Below are 21,089 nucleotides of genomic sequence, written 5' to 3' on the forward strand. Positions count from 1 at the left end.
TTTCTGCTTGTTGTTTCATTCTATTCTGTGCCCGACACGAGGTTATCCTTTAAGAGTGGAGGACTTGTTGTTGATGTTCGATGTGATGTTCCACTGCCTGAACCCTTAGAATTTTCTCTTAAATATGATGTGATGGATGGTGGTTGATACCCATAAAGTGCCATAAATGGGGTCTTTTTGTTGCTGTATGGAAGTGTTATACCACCATTCAGCCAGAGGCAACCATTTTACCCATTGTGTCTGTTTATCAGATACAAAGCAACGAAGATATCCTTACAAACATTTGTTTACTATCTCAGTTTGCCCATCATATTGAGGATGATAAGATGAGCTATGAGCTAACTGAGTACCAAGACAAGAAAATAATTTTGTCCAAAAATTTCCAGTGAAAATGGGATCTTTGTCACTTACAATAATCTTTGGGTTTCCATGTAGCTTTTGAATTGTTTCCATAAATGCAGTAGAAACTGTACTGGCTTTAAATGGATGTGATAATGCACAATAGTGTGCATATTTGGTAAGTCTGTCAACTACCACCATGATGACACTCTTTCCCTCAGACTTGGATAAACCTGTGATAATATCCATTGAAACCTCCTCCCAACGTTGGCTTGGAATGGATAAAGGTTGTAATTGACCCAGTGTCTTAATCGTTTCAACTTTATTTTGTTGGAAAACCAAACATTCCACCACAAATTTTAGAATATTTGATTTAAGGCCATCCCAAAAAAATTCCTTCTTAACCCTGTGGTAAGTTTTTAAAAATCCCGAGTGCCCTCCTAAGGGAGAAGTGTGCAATTCCATAAGAATCTTTTGTTTTTGCTGGGAATTCTTACAGAGGTATAAGTGATCTTTGTACCATAACGAATCATTTTGCCAGCTAAATGTATCAGACGTACTGGAATCTTGTTGTAACTTTCGAATAAGTTCCCACACTTCTTCGTCATTCTCCCATTCCTCCCTTGCTTGTTTATCCAATCTGGTTGGATAATAGAAATGGCGCACAACAATGCTTCCACATCCTCATCCTTTCTTGAGAGTGCATCTGCCACCACATTTTGCTTCCCTTTTTTGTAGATGATTTCAAAGTCATAACTCAACATCTTTGTGACCCACTTTTGTTGCTCTTCAGAGGATAATCTTTGTTCTAAAAAGTATTTAAGGCTATCATGATACGTTTTTACCTTGAAGTGTCTTCCCATTAGGTAGGGTCACCATTTCTTAAGTGCATGGAGTATTGCCAACATTTCCTACTCGTAAATAGCTTTGTGTAAAAACTTTCCCTTAGAACAACACCAATTCCATTTCCTGAAGCATCACATTCCACAATAAAGGTTTTTGTGAAGTTCGGTGTAGCTAAGACTGGTGCTTGGCACATTGCCTCTTTAAGATGTTTGAAGGCCTTTGTTGCTTCCAGAGTCCATGAAAATGCATCTTTCTTCAATAATGTTGTTAGAGGTGCTGCTATTCTCCCATAATTCTTAACAAAATTGCGATAATACCCTGTCAACCTGAGAAATCCTCACAGATGCTTTATGGATGTGGGGATTTTCCATTCCTTAATGGCTTTAATTTTGCTAGGGTCTACCTTAACCCCTTCATGAGATACAATATGACCCAGATATTCCACCTCTTGGACTCCAAAGAAACACTTGGATCTTTTTGCATATAATTGTTTTTCCTCCAATAGTTGTAGCACCCTATCAATATGTTCAACATGATCCTTCCAAGACTTGCTGTAGATTAGTATATCATCAAAAATATTAACACAAATTTTCTAAGGAATGGTTTGAAAATTGAATTCATCAAACCTTGAAATGTTGAAGGTGCATTGGTAAGGCCAAAAGGCATGACCAAAAATTCATAATGACCCTCATGAGTTCTAAATGCTGTTTTCAGAATGTCTTCAATCTTCATTCTGATTTGATGATATCCTGAACGAAGATCCAACTTAGTGAAGTAAATTGATCCATGCAATTCATCTAGTAATTCATCAATGACAGGAATGGGAAACTTATCTTTAATAGTGAGCTTGTTGAGCTCCCTATAATCCGGACACATGCGCCATGATCCATCCTTCTTGTGCACCAATACTATTGGAGCAGAGAAAGAACTTTGACTCGATTGAATTATACCAGCCTCTAGCATTTCTGCAACCATATGTTCAATTTCACTCTTTTGGGCATAGGGATATCTGTACGGCCTGATGTTTGGAGGAACACTTCCTGGAATCAGATGAATAGCATGATCATGATCACGCATAGGTGGGAGACCCTTGGGAGTCTCAAATACCTTGGAATGATTGTCTAAGACTTTTTTGAGATATGGAAAAATAGATGATTCCGCTGTGGAAACATCTAGCGAACATAATTGTGTGCAATTACACCTCTTTGTTCCTTTTTTAGAAGCTTTGTCATACCATTAGAGCTGATTATCTTTCCTGGTTTCCCTGCAATACCCCTTAATTCAACTTCCTTTCCTTCCGTAGAAAATTTGATGAAAAGTTTTTGAAAATTAAAAGCTATTGTACCCAAGGATTGTAGCCATTGGACTCCTAGTACAACATCAGCACCTCCCATTGGAATGGAAAGCATTGGGCTAGTCAATACATATTCTCCCATGGATAGCTTGATATTATGGCACTTTCCAGAGCAATTTATTGTTCCTCCATTTGCAACCATCACTTGACACTCTGGTGCTGGATATAAGAAGCAATTCGATTTTTTTGCTACCTTACAATGAATAAAATTGTGGGTACTTCCTGAATAAATCAACACTATTACCTTTTTTACAAAAGATTTTTCGGTGAAGATCACATGAAACACCATTTGTCGACGCGTTTCGAACCAACCAGTGTGGTTCATCGTCAGGACAAGTTGAAGAAACAAATCCAGCTTAGCAAGTTAAATAGACAGAGCAGAGCCTCCAACGACTAAAAAGACCAACAACTACTTTTGACTATGGTACCGAGATCAAAACCTTTTTAATAATTTAAGGGAAAAAAGTTACCCTAGGGGGACCAATCCCTTAAAATAAAATAAATAAAAATAATTTATGATAATAGTTAGTTAAAAATTATTAATAAATAATTAAAATTTTATGTTAAATTAGTATTTAAAAATAATTCATGATAATAGTTAGTTAAAAATAAATAATTAAAAATTATAAGTTAAATTAGTATTAGAAGGAATTTAGTTAAAAATTATATGAATAAATGAATATAAAAGAAAGAGATGGTTAAAATATGAATAAATAAATGAGAAAATTAATATAAGTCAACTTAAAATAACAAGAAACGAGAAAAATAAATTAAGTAAAAAAATAAAAAAATAAAAAAAAATAATAATAATAAAAGTAAAAAATAAAAATAAATAAATAAAATAAAAATGAAACTAAAAAAAATAAAAATAAAAAAAAAAAAAATAAAAAAATTAGAATAATTAATAATAATAAATAAATAAATTAGTTAAGAATGAAGATGGTAAAAAAAAAAAGGACTAGGTCGAGAGTGCTGGGACCCAACACCGACTGATTTTCCAGCCATCATCTCTATTGAGATTACTCGGCCTCTTTTCAATCTCAAGCGCCTCCCTAAATTTCCGATGATGGAAGTGCGAAACCTTAGCAATAACACTAGCTTCCTCAATACAAACATGATGATTGGTTTTCTCAGCATGCTCAGCTAAAGCGGAAGACTTAGTTCGCCTATGCTTAAGGTCTGTTGGATGCTCACTAATCCTTTGATTAATGGAGTGACCAGTTTCCTCAATGTAGGGGGTCCCACAGGAACAGGGGATCATGTACACACCTTTCATATCTTTAGGGTTGATAGGATCCTTCATTGATTTGAGGGACATGTGAATGGTGTTCAGGGGCCTAAAGGTCACAGGGACACTATGCGTCCTGAGAATCCTACCAATCTTATCAGTAGTCCCCTGAACATACGGAAGATGGACACCTGGAACTCGCTCCTTCGGTTCTCTTTGAGACAACGAATTCTTGGAAGCTTTAAGGAAAGCCCTCTAACCCATGAATCTACTATAACCATTCTCAACAAAGACATCAAGGATATGGGATTTTTCTTTCTCAAAACTCTTCTTATCCGAGATCCTCAGGGCCCGAGTAGCAAGGTTATTGAGGACACCCATATTTTGAGCCGGGAAATGGTGGGAACTGGCATGAAGATACTGCTCAGTATGTGTTTTCTTCCGAAAAACTTGGTGGCTGAGGGAACCATCACTATTCTTAGAAATAAGAATATCAAGGAACGGAAGGCAACCATCGACCTCCTACTCCATAGTGAACTTAATGGCAGAGGATTGATTATTGAGATGATTGAAGAAGAGATCTAATTCTTCTTGGCCGTGAGACTAGATAACATTGGTGTCATCCACATATCTTCTCCAAAGCTTTGGCAAGAGCCGGGAAGAGTTTAGAGCCTTGGACTCAAAATCTTCCATGAAAAGATTAGCAACGACAAGGGAAAGGGGTGAGCCCATGGCAACCCAGCAGGTTTGCTCGAAGAACTATTACCTTTTTCTTCTTTATTTGTCCTTCTATATTGATGGTTTGAGGAGTTGTAATTCCCGCCAATGCATTACAAGATATGGTCGGATTCATTTCTTCTTTATATAGGCTTTGTTCTTGGAGTATATCTTCTTCTTTTGACCCTTCTTTCTCCTTTTCTTCTTCCTCTTCACAATCTATGTAGAATAATTTCTTCTTAGCACACTTATGACCTTTAGTGTATTTTCTATCACAACTGTAACAAAGCCCTTTTGCTCTTTTTTCTTCCAATTTTTGTGGTGTCAACCTTATAGGTGGTGGAAGACTAGGGGCAACAATGCTTCTGTCTTTATAGTTGTGAGTGGTATGCTTCTTGGTTGCCATAATTTTGCTTTCCATTTTTCTTGCTAACCTGAATGCCTTCTCTAATGAATCAAGTTCCCAAAGGCGAACATCATGTTGGATATTATCCTTTAAAGACCCTATGAACACATCAATCCTATGCTCCTCTGGAATATCTTTTACCCTTATGTTCAATTTTTGGAACTCCTCAATGTGCTCCATTATTGAACCCTTTTGTTTCAGACTTATCAATTGGCTAAAGAAAGTGTTGCTTTTTGTATCCTCATAATGTGCTATCAATTCTTTCGTAAAAATTGCCCAAGTGATAAATTGTTTACAAGAGAAAAGCCATTGATACCATACACACTGATTTGGTTCCAAATACAAAGTTGCAATACGTACCTTTTGTATGTTTTGCACGTTATTGAGATCGAAAAATTGCTTCATCTATAATATCCATGTTGCGGGATCCTTGCCATCAAACTTCCTCATATCGATTTTTGGAATATGGTTGGTCTTCGATCCAACATTAGAGTCTATGAAATCATGATTAACATTTCTTTTGTTCTCATCATGAGTTTCCTTTACTACCCTTTCACCATTAGTAAAAATTTCTTGTAGAAACTTTGTTAAATCTATCTTCAAATCTGTCTTCAAATCTTCCATGACTGTCTTCAAATCTTCCATGTTTGTCTTCAAATCTATCTTCAAATCATCCATCGTAGCTTCCACGTCAATCATCTTAGCTTCTACGCCTTTCTTTAAACAATCCATCTTAGCTTCTACACCTTTCTTTAAACCATCCATCTTAGCTTCTACATCTTTCTTTAAACCATCCATCTTAGATTCTGTTCCTTTTTGTGCAAGGGACAGTTGTTGCACTTGGTCTTGTAATTTTGATATATCATGTTGCATTTCTTCCTCTTCTTCATGAGTCATGCTAGAGCTTTAAGGTTCCTTACTAGGTGTTTGCATTTTCTTTCCTCGGGGCATCAGTTACCAATAATAATGCTCTACTATGCCCTTTGAATTCCTTCAAAATAAATTTCAAACCAATCTTAAGCAAAAATTTAAAAGAATCTACACATCTTTTTTCACTTTGTAGGAGCTTGATATTGCCTCTGATGTATCTCTGTACATTCAAATCATCCAGTTCTGAAATTGTGATTTGCAGTAGCCCTCTTTTTCCTCTTTCCAATGCCACTAGTCTGATCCAAATTGGATTCTCCAAGGAAGAGTTATGTGAAATCTCCCACAGTGACCTGATTATAGACTAGTTCAGTAGAGTGAACTTGTACGGCGTGCCACGAGTCACTGTTTCGACCTTTGGCTCTACAAAATATATACAAGAAACTACAGTCCGTCCTCTTTGTATACCTTCTTACGAAATTTCAATCTGATGCTCATAGAGAAAGTTATGACGATTTTCCCCAGGTCACCTGTTTGGAATGTAATTCAGGAGTCTGCAAAAAGACAAACTTCCTCAGATCATATCTCCGCAAATATAGCGCGAAACGATCTGAAATTCAGATCCAAGCTTCAGCGTGATGTCTTCTCAAATATGGTTTTTTCTTTAGCTTCTGAAACGTCGCAGAAAAAAAGTTATAGCGAAAATGCCACGATGACCTATTTGGAGCAGCGAAACCCTAGAATCCAAAGCTCTGATACCAAATGTTATGAAACCAGCTCAAGAAAAAGATAGAAAAGAGAGATCAACACCTTAAAATTCAGCCTCTTCGAGGGGGCAACCTCTTTTACATTACATAAATGAACAATTCTTGGATGATACAAATGACAAAACCTCCTTTCTATATATAGGAGTCTAAGGAGTCACAATATAACGCAGTCGACCTAACAATAATAATATAAAGCCACAAAAATAACAATAGAGGGATTCTATGGGGCACAATAATAACAATATAGGGATAATAGGGGCACAACAATATTAATAAGGGGTACAATTACAATAATAATGGGGTAATCACTAGTATTATAGGGACCCAACAGAAGACACTCTTGAGCGATTGCTACAACATCATGAATCTTTTGGTGCTCTAAAAAATCAAATTGTTCACCAGAAATGTGCTATGGTTTTTGAGATAAGATTGTAAATGGTGCTGCTCAATGAGATTGGATGAAAGTCTATGAGATAGGGTTTGGTACTTTCAGGATAAGGGTAATGGACGAGGCATTTGTTGCATTGGAGACCCAACCAAGATAGTGAAATTATTCCACCATTTCGGTAAGCTCAGCAATCATGATGTCCTAAAAGTGTATGAAGAGTTCAATGGTCCATCCATCAGGGCCAAGGATTTTCCCTCTCACCATTTCTTTTAAAATTGATAAGACTTCATCCTGTGAGACAAGGCGTTTCAATTGCAGATTATCCTCCATGCTAGTTGACAAGGGAAATAGGTCATGTAGTTCCAACTTCTTTTTGAGAGGTACATGCTCCCTAGAGTGATATAAATTGCAAAAATAGCTCATTTCCTCCCTTTCAATGTCCTTTTGTGAGGTGACTTATTCTCTGATTCAGTTTCTATGCTCCAAATAGAGTTTCTTTGTTGCTTCTTGTTAACCTGTTTGTGGAAAAACTTGATGTTCTTATCCCTTACATCAACCCGCATGATACAACTCTTTTGCTACATTTCTTCGGACTGGCGAAGAAATATTTGAGATCTGCATAGCTCTAATTGAAGAATTTCATTCTTATGGGTTTCAAAGAAAAAATTGAGTCAAATGGTTCCTCCAATGTTTTGACTTGTTGATCTATTAAGATTAATCCTCCAATTTTTTGACTTGTTGATCTATTAAGATTAATTCTCTGGTCAGATCTATCTTCTTTTTCCAAGCCCATCTTCTGAGCAAATCTTTTAGAGCTCTCAATTTTCAATTGAGCTTATCCATCTCCCAGGAGCTAGAGTCTCCCAATGGTCTCAGCGAGAAAGAATGGACAAGTTCGATTAAATATGCCTCCTTCAGCAAGAAGTGGTTGAATTTGAAATGAGGGGCCTTTTGTTGTTGTGCCTCAGACCATTTCAACAGGATAGGAAAATGGTTTGAAATTTTGTTTGGGAGGATCGATGAGTTCAAATCCTTTATCTTGTTGGCAGTTGATTCTTGTAGAAATGGTCAAGTTGTTTTTCTATGCCTTATGAACCCCATCATCCATTTCTCCATGTTATCCCAATGGGCACTAGTTTAATATCTCGGAGGCATTTATATTTAAATAGCTCCTTGAAATATGTCCCCATTGGATCTGGTCGGCAAAGGGAGACCCATATTTTTGAAGAGTGACTGGAGAAATTGAAATCCCCAGCTAGAATCAAGGATTCAAGATCAAGGAAGCCACTTTATTCTTCCTTGTTCCAGGACATCTTTTTATTTGAGTAGGGGGCATATATGTTGATAATACAAAGTTTGTACCTCTTCGACCCCTCGTGATAAGTAAACCCATAGATGTACTAAATGCCTTAAATTTATATAGATATGAATTCCACATTGCATCCATTCCCCCAGATAATCTAGATGCAATGATTTCACATATATAATTTGGGCAGATCTGAAATAGATATCTACATGCCTTATCCTTGCAAGTCATTGTTTCTTGGGGAAGAACTATTTCTAGATTGTGAATGTGGATTTTAGGGATCGTCTTTTGTGGGCTGGTCCCAATCCCCTGATGTTAAGAGACACTATAGAGCATTATGAAAGGTCAAATGTAGGGGGATCTACTTTAAGAGCCGAGATTTAGGAGGATTCATTACTAGTTTGTCAACCCTGGTGATAGAGGCATTGTTGGTCGGGGTAGGGCTAATAGGAGGCTTTTGAAAATGTTCGAGAAGATTGGATGGGGTGATGGTGTAGTTGGGGATTTTTTTTTGTATTTTGGCCCTTTCTTCCTTCGAATGGTCACGTTTTTATGGGTGATAGGGAAGGAATGGGAGACAACCTTATCAAAGAAGGATTTTTTATAGTTAAAGGCTCCAGAATAATTTGTGTCTCACAAGCTAATGTCTCCAGCTCCATGACTTCTGAAAATGGGGAGAAGGTTCGACCAAAAGGAGCCCCAAATTTAATAGGGGAGGAAAAGAATGGGTCTTCAATTGATTGGGCCATCGTTAGGGAAACATGGTCATTTGATGGGTTCACTAACATAGGGGGTGTGGGGAGATTGTTTAGTATTGTAGATAAGGGCTTGTGTTTGACTAGTGAGGAAGATTTGGTAGTCAGGTTTAGGTGAATAGTGGATGATGAGGATCAGGGTGGTGAAAGAGTTATGTTGTGTGGTAGAATGAGAGGGACTATTCATTGATGGAGAAGTAAGGAGTGTAAGAGGTAATGGAGGTATAACATGTTTACTTCTCATATACGAGTGATTGGGATGCAGAGCGACGTTTGGAGAGGGGGGAGGGGGGGGGAGGATTATTTGGCTTGGTGTGAAGAAGAGTAGAGTGTGCTAGTGTATCCACTCGTCTCGCAGCAACAGAGAAGAAATATGGATGTCTCGAAGCCCTAGAAATCTTATCAGAGAAATCAATTATCAGGTGGCCCGTCCCATTGCAACAGAGGAATTGAAATGGGATTGCCCAATAGTCGATGATTTGTTTTTGTGAGCATGGGCCCCAATATATATAAATTTCAGCTGGAAGTCCTCATGTAAGTGATCTTTCAACCAAGATCCATGCTGTGTTTTTATGCATCCAAGGTTGCCTTCAACAAGGTAGTAGAATTTACCTATTGAATTTGCAATGTTTGTTATTTCTTTCCTAGTCCATAATTCAAGAGGGAGTCTTGAGAGTTTTACCCAAAGGATGTTCCTCTGCGGCATGTTGATGGTGGGATCAAAGTCAAAATACCATCATTGTAGTGATAAATACCCAACCCTTTGACCCAGGGGTGGTTTGCAATGAGATCTATGTCCTCTGTTGAGAGAATATGAAAGGCATAACATCCATTTTGAAGGGCACTAATGCGAGAGTGGTATTTAAGAAGAGGCAACCCCAAGGAAAACCTCCACCTTTTCATTTGGATGCCATTTAATCGGCTGAAAACCCATCTTCCAAGCAATGCTTGATTTTTTAGTTTAATGGATTCCTCATTGCATCCCTCTGCCTCTAAGATCAGAGCTTGAGTTAATCATTGGTTTGGGAGGATCGAGTTGACACTTCCTTGTGTATTCATCATCTAGCGGATTTGTCCAAGAATAATGTTCCTTAGCCTGAACAATGATATCTATCAACGCCACCTCGTCCGGGGAAGAAGGTAGGGTCAAAAAGTCCATTCACGTGTTTTCTAATGCAATTAATGAATCGATTGCAGTGATGGACTAGACACTGGTGTCGAGGATGTCCCTTGTGTCACTTTGACCAGTCCACAAAAGTCACAGCCCAAGACAGACCCCATTGGATGACTCGGTGTCCCTTGTGCATTAAGGGAGTGGGCCCTATGTGAGTCACCTCCACAGAGTAATCCAATGTGTGATGACACTTGGCATCCAATCCCCATGATTTGTTATCCAGTTTAGTGACAGAATCATTGCAAGATCCAGTGCTGATAGACAGTAATGGTAATGTTTTTTTTTCTTACCAGACACTATTGGTTGATCCCAAGAATTTATAAGATCAAAGTTGTCTTTAATCCGACTTTTTGGACTTTCTAGTGTCGGATTCGACGGAAAAAAATGAGGTGAAATCTTGATTTGTTTTATTTAAAGTGGTTTTTTTATTGTATTCAAATTTGAAGTGAATCTTGATTTGTGTATTTAAACTGGTTTTTTATTATTTTATTCAAACTTGTAATTTCAATAAACTAGCTCTAGATTTTAAAGAAAATAAACTAAAAAAAACCCACCAAAAAAACTTCTAAAAATTCTCACTAAAAACAATTCATATAATATCCACTCTCCATCTTTCCTATCGCCCAACTCTTTGGGATTGCGTAGCAGTAAAATAAGATTTGTCTTTTATAAACAAGTGCATCTATGAACGGTCGCTAGTTGTTTCCTATTGGTATGGCCACACCACTTTAAATACAGGTTGGTTGTAAAGGACCCTTCATCCATCTGCGTGTAGAATCAACATTAAACACAACCGGTCCAAGACCTCAGCATTGGCTGATCACTCCAACAAAACCAATCATCATATTTGTATTGAGAACTCCTGTGTGGTGGCCAAGATTAATCATTATTACCATAGGAAATTTAGAGAAGCCATCGAAATAGGAAAGCACCCTAACAACCTTAACCACGATGAAGGTTGGGAAATCAGTTATAATTGGATTCTTGCTCCAACCCGCGATTCTGCCTACTCCTAGTTGCTATCTACCCTCTTATTTTGACCTTTCTAAGTTTCTCCATAATTCGTCATCCTTAAAATTTATTAAAATACTTTTAATAAACATATTGTTAATATTATGTCTGTTCAGGATAACTCTCACCAGTTACCGATTATCCTAGATTAAAAAAAAAAAACACAAAAACAAAAACAAAGAAACATATTGTTAATATTACTAAAAATTTACTAAAATACCCTAATATTACTTGAATTTATTAAAATACTCTAATATTAAAAATACTCTAATATTACTAAAAATTTATTAAAATACTATAATATTACTAACATTATACTCTAATATTAAAAATCTCAAATTAAAATTAATTTAATTTAATTTTAAATCAAAGACAAAACTTTAATAACATAAATCTCATTAAAATTAATAATTGATTAATAATATTTAATAATTAATTAAAAATAACATAAATTAATATATACTTTATAAACCTTAAAAACAATTTCAAAATTAAAATTAGTTTAATTCAAAAAGTTTAAATGGGAGCCAAAAAACTGTAATTCTATTTAATCCCGAAATAATTAATATCTAAATAATAATATTTGATAATGAATTAAATAAAGGCTATATAACATTAACATTAATAATTTGACAAAAGAGATAAAAACAAATAATAAATTTAGTTTTAATTTCCATCCCAAATATTAAATTATTTAACTAAAAATATATTATTTCTATTTTATATTAAGTATCATTCTACTAAACATGAGTTATATTAAAAATTAGGTTAAAACTAAACCGGAATTAATCACCTTTTTCTTTTCTCCTTTCTCCTTCAAAATTGATGGGTTGCCATTCATTTCCATGTGAACCCTGACCTTTATTTATTTACACTATTAAATCTTGACTTCTTCACTCATGGATCTATCCTTATGATGAACATAGTTAAAACGTCCATTCCAATAATACAAATTGTAGAACCCTCAATAATTAACCCTTCCTTTTTACGGTGGCTAGGATAAGATAGTGGCCTGTCATTGCAGCAGGATGCCCAAGATTATTCAGTGGATGTATAGACTTTCATACCACGTCCAATTTCCTTAAATCATCAAGGACAGGTAGATTTAGTTCACGCCCGATTGCACCAACCATCTACATACCAATTAATGCCTGCTATTCTGAATTTGGAGGCCGTTCTGCTTTGGCTCCATACCAGGGATCGAAACTCATGAAGGATAACATGACCTCAGGTAAAAATGGTATAGCACTGAAAGGTCAGAGTGACTGCGAATCTTCTCTAATATCCCTCAATTAGGTTTTCTGCACAGCAGGAGCAGAAATGACACCATCAAAGGTTGATCCAAAGCCAGCAGTATCGACAATTCCAATGAATACTTTTCTTTATGATTTCTTCGTGGTTGAGAGCTAATAAGATAAAGATAGCAGCAATTATCACCCCCTCAGTCAACAAAACCTCAGACACGTGGAGGTTCATCCATATTGTAATTTATGGATTTGTTTTTCAACTTGTCCCGAGAATGAACCACATTGGTTGGTTCGAAAAGCCTAGATAAATAATTTCTTGTATGATTTTCGCCAAAAAAATCTATCATAAAGATCCAACCTAGGTTAATCAGGAGTTCAATCCATCTCTGTGTGTCCTAGTTCTGCTATGTAGGGCTGTGCACCACCCGCTCCATTTAAAACCATGAATACTGTCTACATGATAACTCAAACAAATCACTTATACCAGGAATCTTACAAGGTTATATGTATAGACATGTTTCCGTTCATCCGCCCAAAAGCATAGACTTCAGCTATTCTGATGCTGGTTTGCTATGGCATTATATCCTGACCTTCTTGAGGCCACAAGTTTAACCACACAGCACTGCCCCAAAAATTTTTCTGAGGGAAAACTACTCACCGCTCGACTGCCGCTTCTCTCGACGAGTTCGTTAAACGGTCAATACCTTACAAATTTAACCACTGAAAGCGACCCTCCGTCAAAACAGCGGAAGCACCACAACTCCACCGCAACTGTTTTTCCCCTCGTTTTTCAGGTTGACAGTGGCGTGGTCCATGTTCTGGAAACAAAGTCTTCATCACCCTGAGTTTCGGCTTCTCTTCTTTCTGTTGCCTTCAGCATGCATCGGCGCTTGTTTACGCTATGTGTTGTGCTTGTTGTGGAGAGCCTGGTTGAAATGGATGCGTTAGCGTGGTATTTCTCATCAACGGAACGCCAATTGTATGGCTACTGGTGTTCTGTGTTTTGAGACCACTTCCTTCCGGTCGTGCTGCTTGAAGCACTCTTCAGAGAACCTATATTCATTTTGATCAGCAGTTATCAAGCACGCTTAAACGACACTATTTTAACAGCCTGAAACTTGGATTCCTTTCTAAGTATCATGTGCTGTCACATAGAAACGTTAAGCTCAACCTATCGTCTCTTAAAACCTGTGTAATTACTCTAATAAAAGTAATAAAAATAAAACAGAGTTGTTTTTAGTCTGATTTTTTAGTCTGATTTTTTAGATGCCGGAATTTGTTGGAAAAATTTGAAGTGAAATTTTGATTGTATTATTTAAACTGGTTTTTTTTTTACTATATATATATATAGATTCAGCATTTTGAAAAAACTCTAAAGCACTTTAATTGTGCAGGTGTTATCTATCAAATCTGCTTAAGATGGAATTTTGATTTGTATTATTTAAACTGTTTTTTGACTTTATATATAGATTCAACACCCTGAAAAAAATCTCATATAAAAACAAAACTTTTAATACAAGCCAGATATCTTTTGATATCTTTTGCCTGTTTCATCATCGTCATACCGAAGTTAATGAAACAAAACTTTTAATACAAGCTAGATATCTTTTGATATCTTTTGCCTGTTTCATCATCGTCATACCGAAGTTAATGTGGTTGTTTTATTATTATATATATAATAGTTTGTCATTCTATAACCATATGATACTTTTCTTTCAACGTCTTTATATCGCTCAACTGGAGTTTCATTTCCTGACTCACCATGATTACTGTTATTCTGGTGCCTTTCCGAAATTGTAGACCAATACTTAAAGCCAATTTCAAAATAGCATTCATGGTGGAACTCTTACTATATGCAGTTTTTTTCCCTAACAAATCCCTACATGCGCGCAAAAATTCCCGAATAACACGCATCATCCTACGTTATGTAAACCGAAAAGCACGGACTACCACATTCATGAACAAATGTGTGAACAGATGGACATTTTACCATATAAATCTCGTAAGTTGTTCTGTTCTTTCGTAAAGATCTCAGTTTCCACTTACCAATATGATGGACTTTCTAATTTCCTGTCCTCCCCAGTCTGCATTGCAGTTACACATTTCTATCATATAGATTTGTTTTACCTTTCTGCCTTCCTTTTCAAAGAAGTTTCTGGTTATCAGAAAAGCTTCTTCTTTAATCAATTTATGGTTAGCATGATTCTCTGAGCCACTTTTTCTTTGAACTAATTCTGTGCTTTGAACTAATTCTTTTGTCTGTCAGTGCTTTATACTAATTCTGTTGTCTGTGGTCTATTTGTCAGCCCAATTCGGAGAATGGTAAAGAGCTTAAAACACTTAGAGAGATCAGAATGGGGAATATAAAGTGGGAAAAGCTGAGAGGCGGAACCCGGCTATCTGTTCTAGCATTCGTATTGATCTCTCTGTTTCTGTTCTTGCTTGACCGTTGGGTACGTAAGACGCTTCACTTAATTTGGTATTTGGTTATAATTATAATGTTAAGATGATTTTGAACCGTTTTTAATATATAAATAAATTATTTAAAGATGATTTTTTTTGGGAAAAACTTATGATTTCAGAAAACTTCCAACTAAATTTCCCAAATAAAATGCCCTGGAGTCAAAACGTCTAACCCTTCTGCAACGAAATAATCCTGAACGGTTCACCTTGAGGGTCTAGCCTTCTCTTGGATCGTTTCTAATTAATCCTCATTTCTTCATATTTTTTGCTATTAAATGGGATTTTTTGATATATCGTTCTGTACCCTGCATGCATGCAGACAGGGGAGCAGTTGGAAAAACAGACGGTTGCAGCAAGAAATCTGTTTCGAGCGCCCCCTCGTCCCAACGAGATAGCTAATGCTACAATCTGGCAGAGAATAGCGAAGACCAAGGAAATCTTCAAGTGTTCATCCAGCACCATGTGTTCACCGTCATGGCTTACCACGTTTAGCAATCCTAATCATAGCAATGATGGCGATCTTGGAAACGCGTCGGCTTCGGCGGTGTGCCCGTTTTATTTCAAGTGGATTCGGCACGACCTGAGGCCTTGGGCAAAGGCGGGAATCACGTTGCAGAACGTTGAGGCCGCCAGAAGATTCGCGTCGTTCAGGCTCATGATTGTTCAAGGCAGGCTGTATATCGAGTCATACCGGAAATCTTTCCAGACGAGAGACCTGTTTACCATCTGGGCGTTTGCCCAGTTGCTGAAATTATATCCCGGGATGATTCCCGACGTGGACTTGATGTTCAATGCCAACGACAGGCCCGTTATCAGTGGGGTCCAGTATAACATGCAGAACACGCCCCCTGCTCTGTTTCGCTACTGTGGGAGTAAAACCACCTTCGATATTCCTTTTCCTGACTGGACTTTCTGGGGATGGTAAGTCGAATGCTTTTAGCTTTCTTGCACGAATATTTCGGTTTGCTTGTCGTGTTAGTGTTGCTCAGAATTTTTACGATTCTTTCTAATTAAATTTAAAAATGCTTTTGCATTAATGTTTGGATCTGGTTGTCGCATATATTGCCTTTTGACAATTCGATTTTAATTTTTTTAATAGAATGGTTAAAAGAATTGTTTGCCGATGCTCTTTAAAGTAAAATTATCCTTTTCTTGGAGGATCAAATTATTTAGAATCAAGTTTGGAATGTTAGAACGGAAAATACAAGTTTGGAATGTTATAACAGATTATTTAGCAGAATTTAATTTTAGATTATAGGTTTTTGTGATTCATGATTTAAAAGAAATTTATGGAATAAGGTTGATATATTAACAATTTAGAATTAGAATTATTTAGGGTTGACATATTAACAATTTAGGTTTTTGTGATTTATGATTTAAAAGAAATTTATGGAATGGGGTTGATATAATTTTTTTCACCACATGGTGAATCGGTAATTGCCAGGCCTAATCTATGGGAGACCCAGGATCAAACCTCATAGCTGCCACTATAACACCAAGAGCATAACCAACTCCCTGCAAGTCGGGTGTACTAAGTTCCTATGATTTTAGCAAGAGTAGACTCACGAAAAGGGGAATCCGCCCCTCTAGCTGCCACCACAGCAGGTCATTGTACTCAATAAGATTTGAACTATGGTCTGCCTGGGCTTTGCCCATGTGAATCCGCCCCTCTAGCTGCCACCACAGCAGGTCATTGTACTCAATAAAATTTGAACTACGGTCTGCCTAGGCTTTGCCCATGTGACTTACGGTCAAACCACACATCATTGTACTAGGGTTGATATATTAATAATTTAAAATTAGAATTATTTAGAGTTGACATATTAACAACTTAGAATTTAAAATTAGAGTTCGAACCATCAAAATAAAGATAATTAACCAAATTTATTTTTCAAAATCATTACCTATATGAATTGAAAATCATTATATACATAGTTAATGACTTAACTAGGAGTATGCGTGGAATTTATTTTCTTATTAGTCAGTAAAGTTTCATTTTCTCATAAAATTTAGTTATTTATATGATGTTTAGTTTAGTCTTTGTTAAATTTTTAAATCTATTTTACTTGATTAGTTTTTGCCATGATATTATATATATAGGATATTGAATTGATTCTTTACCTATTTTTTTTAATCAGACTTTATTTTTTATTTATTTTATGTTTTTATTAGACCATATGTTTTTTAATTAATTTTATTTGGAATTTATTGAAAATTTATTAAAACTATAAATTTGATTGGTATAATTTATATAATTTGAATTAAAGTTTTTTAAAAATATTAAATTATTTATATTAAAATTTATAATTTAAATAACAAAAAAATATAATCCATAAGTTTTTCCATTATTTGAAAAAAACCCTAAAAAATAAATTTTCTTTTTAAAAAAAATCTAAAAATTAAATTTACAAAATATCTACTTTGAAGAATTTATGCTGAATCCCGGCAAAAATCCTTTTCTTGCGGGATGAAGTTGTTAACCTGATTTTTTTTTTTCCTAACAATCTTAGGATTTCTGGCCTCAAAAATGTCCTTTTCTCGCGCGATTAAGGTTGGAATTTTTGGAATTAATCTACTTTGAAGAATTTATGCTTGAATCTTAAAATAGTGAAGTTGATTTTTTCCCCAAAAATCTTATGATTTCTGGGCGGCAAATATCCTTTTCTTGCGCGATTAAGTTTGGAATTAACGTACGTACTTTGAAGAATTTACATTTTAATCACCTACTCATGTCGATGTACGGTTAGAGAATGTTATACAACTTATGGTTTATGGTTTCCTTTTCTCAGGCCGGAAGTACAGATCCCGCCATGTCGATGTACTGTTAGAAAATGTTATAGAATTTATGGTTTATGGTTTCCTTTTCTCAGGCCGGAAGTACAGATCCCGCCATGGGAGGTTTTGGCGAAGGACATCTTGGATGCCAGCCGTGAAGTGAAGTGGATGGACAGAGACCCAACGGCCTTCTGGAGAGGCAATCCCCAGGTTTCCCGCCAGCGGCAGGATCTGTTCAGGTGTAAGAGGAGACCCCACTGGAGTGGTCGCCTATATGCCCAGGTCAGGTTCATACTACACAACTCGGATAAAATTCCATTAATATATTTAATTCTTAAGGTTCAAGAAAAATAAATATAACAAATCAGTAATAGTCACACAGGTCATTTGAGATTAAATAGATAAATAAGTTATCCTCGATTATAGATTTTGAAATATTTTAATAATTTCGATTTTATTTATAAAATTTTCGTAATATTTGAAATTAAAAAAAAAAAAATCTGAACTGATTTCGCCATTATCAGTCAAATTTCCAAAATAACCTAAAATAAACATAGGCACTTATAAATTCTATGTTTCTAAGATCAGTTTTGCACTCCTATGTATAGGACTGGAAGAAAGAAATCAAACGAGGCTTTCGGGATTCCAGACTCCCCAACCAATGTAAAAACAGGTATTAGTTTTTTCCGGAAATTTTTTTATATAATTTAAGTTGATTGTACTTTTAAAAATATTTTGGAATTTAATAAAAAAAGAAAATTGAAAAGTTAATTTCTCAATTATTTTTTAAAAAATATTTTTGAAATTACAATAAATATAATACAATCAGATAAGTTACAGATAATTCTTATAATTTTTTTAAGCGAAGCTTGGAATGTTTGTGTGATGAATAACAGTTGTTTCCCAGATATAAAATATACATCGAAGGCAACGCTTGGTCAGTCAGCCTCAAGTACATTCTGGCATGTGACTCTCCAACTCTTCTCATAAGACCCAAATTCTATGACTTCTTTAGCCGAGGGCTTATTCCCCAACATCATTACTTGTCTGTAAGAAATGATATAAAGATGTGCGAGTCCATAGAATTTGCTGTTGATTGGGGCAACAAACACACCAAAGAGGTGGGTCTCTGAAGCCTGGTGCGGCCCCGCATATGTAACAATTAACTCTATTCTTTGAATGCAGCAGAATTAACCGTAGAGGGTTTTTGTGCAGGCAATGGAAATTGGAAAGGCAGGGAGAGATTTTATTGTGAATGACCTCAAAATGTCAAATGTCTACGATTACATGTTCCATTCTTTGAATGCGTATGCGAAGCTGCTGAAATACAAGCCGTCTGTTACCAGAAATGCCGTGGAGTACTGTTCAGAGACAATTACTTGCTTTGCCAATGAAATCGAGAAGGAATATATGAAGAAGTCGATGGTCAAAACTGCCAGTCAATCGCTGCCGTGTACGCTGGTAGATTCCGATCAGAAAGCTATGGAGAAATTGATGGATAGGATTTCCGACGCCGTGAAAGATGTTAATCTGATTAAGTCTCTCAACAAACCTTGATAATTTACAATTTGTATATACTGTTTGGGGGGCTTCTTCCCGGCTGGATGCTCATGGAAAGTATGACCCCTCTCCAAATCCCCTGAGCTTAATTCTATTGCTAATTCTTAAATATTCGGGGAATCAGCAATAGACATAAAGATGGCCTTCCAAATTGAAGTTGTGGTTATAAATTGTGTATATGTAAATGTAGATTTTCACAATTCTTAAACAATAGACATAAAGATGGCCTTCCAAATTGAAGTTGTTATACATTGTGTATATGTAAATGTAGATTTTCACAATTCTTAAACAATTTAAGAAGAAACTTTGTATCTATGTATTTTGGTAAAATATAAATTATAATCCATTCAATAATAAAAAAATATAATATAAATAATAATTCAAATAAAATCAATAAAACTATATCTCATGGATAATTTAGTACATATTTTATAGTATTATATTTAAAATTAAATAAAAGTAAATATTTTTTTAAATAAAAATAAAATAGAAATATTAACTATTAATTAGATATTTATTTTCTATTTTCATCATTAACTCATAGTCAAAACTAAATCTCTGTTGGTGTTATCATTATTATAATTTACAAGAGTATATTTTATATGTATTATATTTAAAAATAAATAAAAGTTTTTTTTTTTTTTTTTTTTTTAAATAAAATAGATATATTAACTATTAATTAGATATTTATTTTCTATTTTCATGACTAACCCATAGTCAAAACTAAATCTCCGGAGTCACCAAGTTTGTTGCGCAATGAATAGGATTGGTTTGTACGATTTTGGATTTGGGTAGGGTTTTTATGGCGAAAGATTAAGGATTTGAGTGGGAAAAGGAAAATAATTCAAAAAAATGTGTCAAAGAGGGGGAACTTCTACAAGGATGGTTATTGGGATGCCATCTATGTGAATCAATTGTTAGAATATCATGGGGAAGTAATTATTGGAAAGTTCCATGGGCCTAGTTCCTTTAGGAAAAATCCTAAATGAATAGATTCAATATAATTGGAAGCTTAAAATAGGCTATTCCCCAAGATTCAACTTATTGGCTAGAGAATGGTTGGGTTTATGTTAAGTTTGTTGAAAATTACAAATGAATTTTAGGAGCATGGTTTTCGAGATTGTCAATGTTGTTAGCTTGAAAATAATGTGTTTGATGTGATCCCAAAACTAAAGTAGATTAGTGCCCCCAACTTGGTTAAGATTTTTAGGTATTTCTATTGAAATATGAATGCATAGGTTCCTTAGAAATACTAAGAGCTATTTGGGAAAAGTATTGTTGTAGGCATGCATAGTCTCCTATCTAAGCCACCATACTACAACTCCTTAAATTGATATTTCACATACCATTAATAATACCCCTTAATAAACCTACTAGATATAATTTGTCAACAAAGAACCCTTACCACAATAATTATGTCCTATTGTGAATTCATCTTCATACTACCTTGAAATGTAACATATAAACATATAATGAATAGTAATATAAATATTCATAAACACAAGTAAACCATAAAACAACATAATTACACAATATTTAGTACATAAAATCATAAACATGATGCTTATCTTATGTAAATGACACCAATTAATTATATACCTCAGATATTCAACCTAGCCATAAACCTTGTGACTTCATTTTTTGCAGCAAGTACTCCTTGAGCTTGGGATATTGGTCCATGAGGGAAAATACTACCTAAACTAACTAGGTATGAAACTCCACTATTGATTCCAATCAACCCCTCATTCTCCTTATCCTACACAACCCAAGGAAGTGCAAACCATTCTTTACTCTATAATCCATAAGGTTGTCCCAATTCTTCTTTTAACACTATCACAAACCACCCAAGAAGTCTCGAGTTAGGGATCTAAGCAATTTAGTTGCAA

At 35.4% G+C, this 21,089-nt stretch overlaps 1 protein-coding gene across 1 annotated transcript; it reads left to right on the forward strand.

Annotated features, from left to right (window-relative positions):
• Positions 1 to 14,730: 14,730 nt before the first annotated feature.
• Positions 14,731 to 19,413, forward strand: LOC149196780 (uncharacterized). Its single transcript, XM_089403791.1, has 6 exons — positions 14,731 to 14,858; positions 15,188 to 15,789; positions 17,739 to 17,925; positions 18,252 to 18,316; positions 18,551 to 18,764; positions 18,859 to 19,413. The coding sequence occupies exons 1-6, from the start codon at positions 14,760 to 14,762 to the stop codon at positions 19,198 to 19,200; spliced, it is 1,509 nt and encodes a 502-aa protein (XP_089259917.1). The 5' UTR covers positions 14,731 to 14,759; the 3' UTR covers positions 19,201 to 19,413.
• The last annotated feature ends 1,676 nt before the right edge of the window (positions 19,414 to 21,089 follow it).

This window comes from Pinus tabuliformis, chromosome 2_2, assembly GCF_031772625.1.
Source record: "Pinus tabuliformis cultivar Carrire ecotype Pingquan chromosome 2_2, CPIR1, whole genome shotgun sequence".
NCBI classification, from domain to species: domain Eukaryota; kingdom Viridiplantae; phylum Streptophyta; class Pinopsida; order Pinales; family Pinaceae; genus Pinus; species Pinus tabuliformis.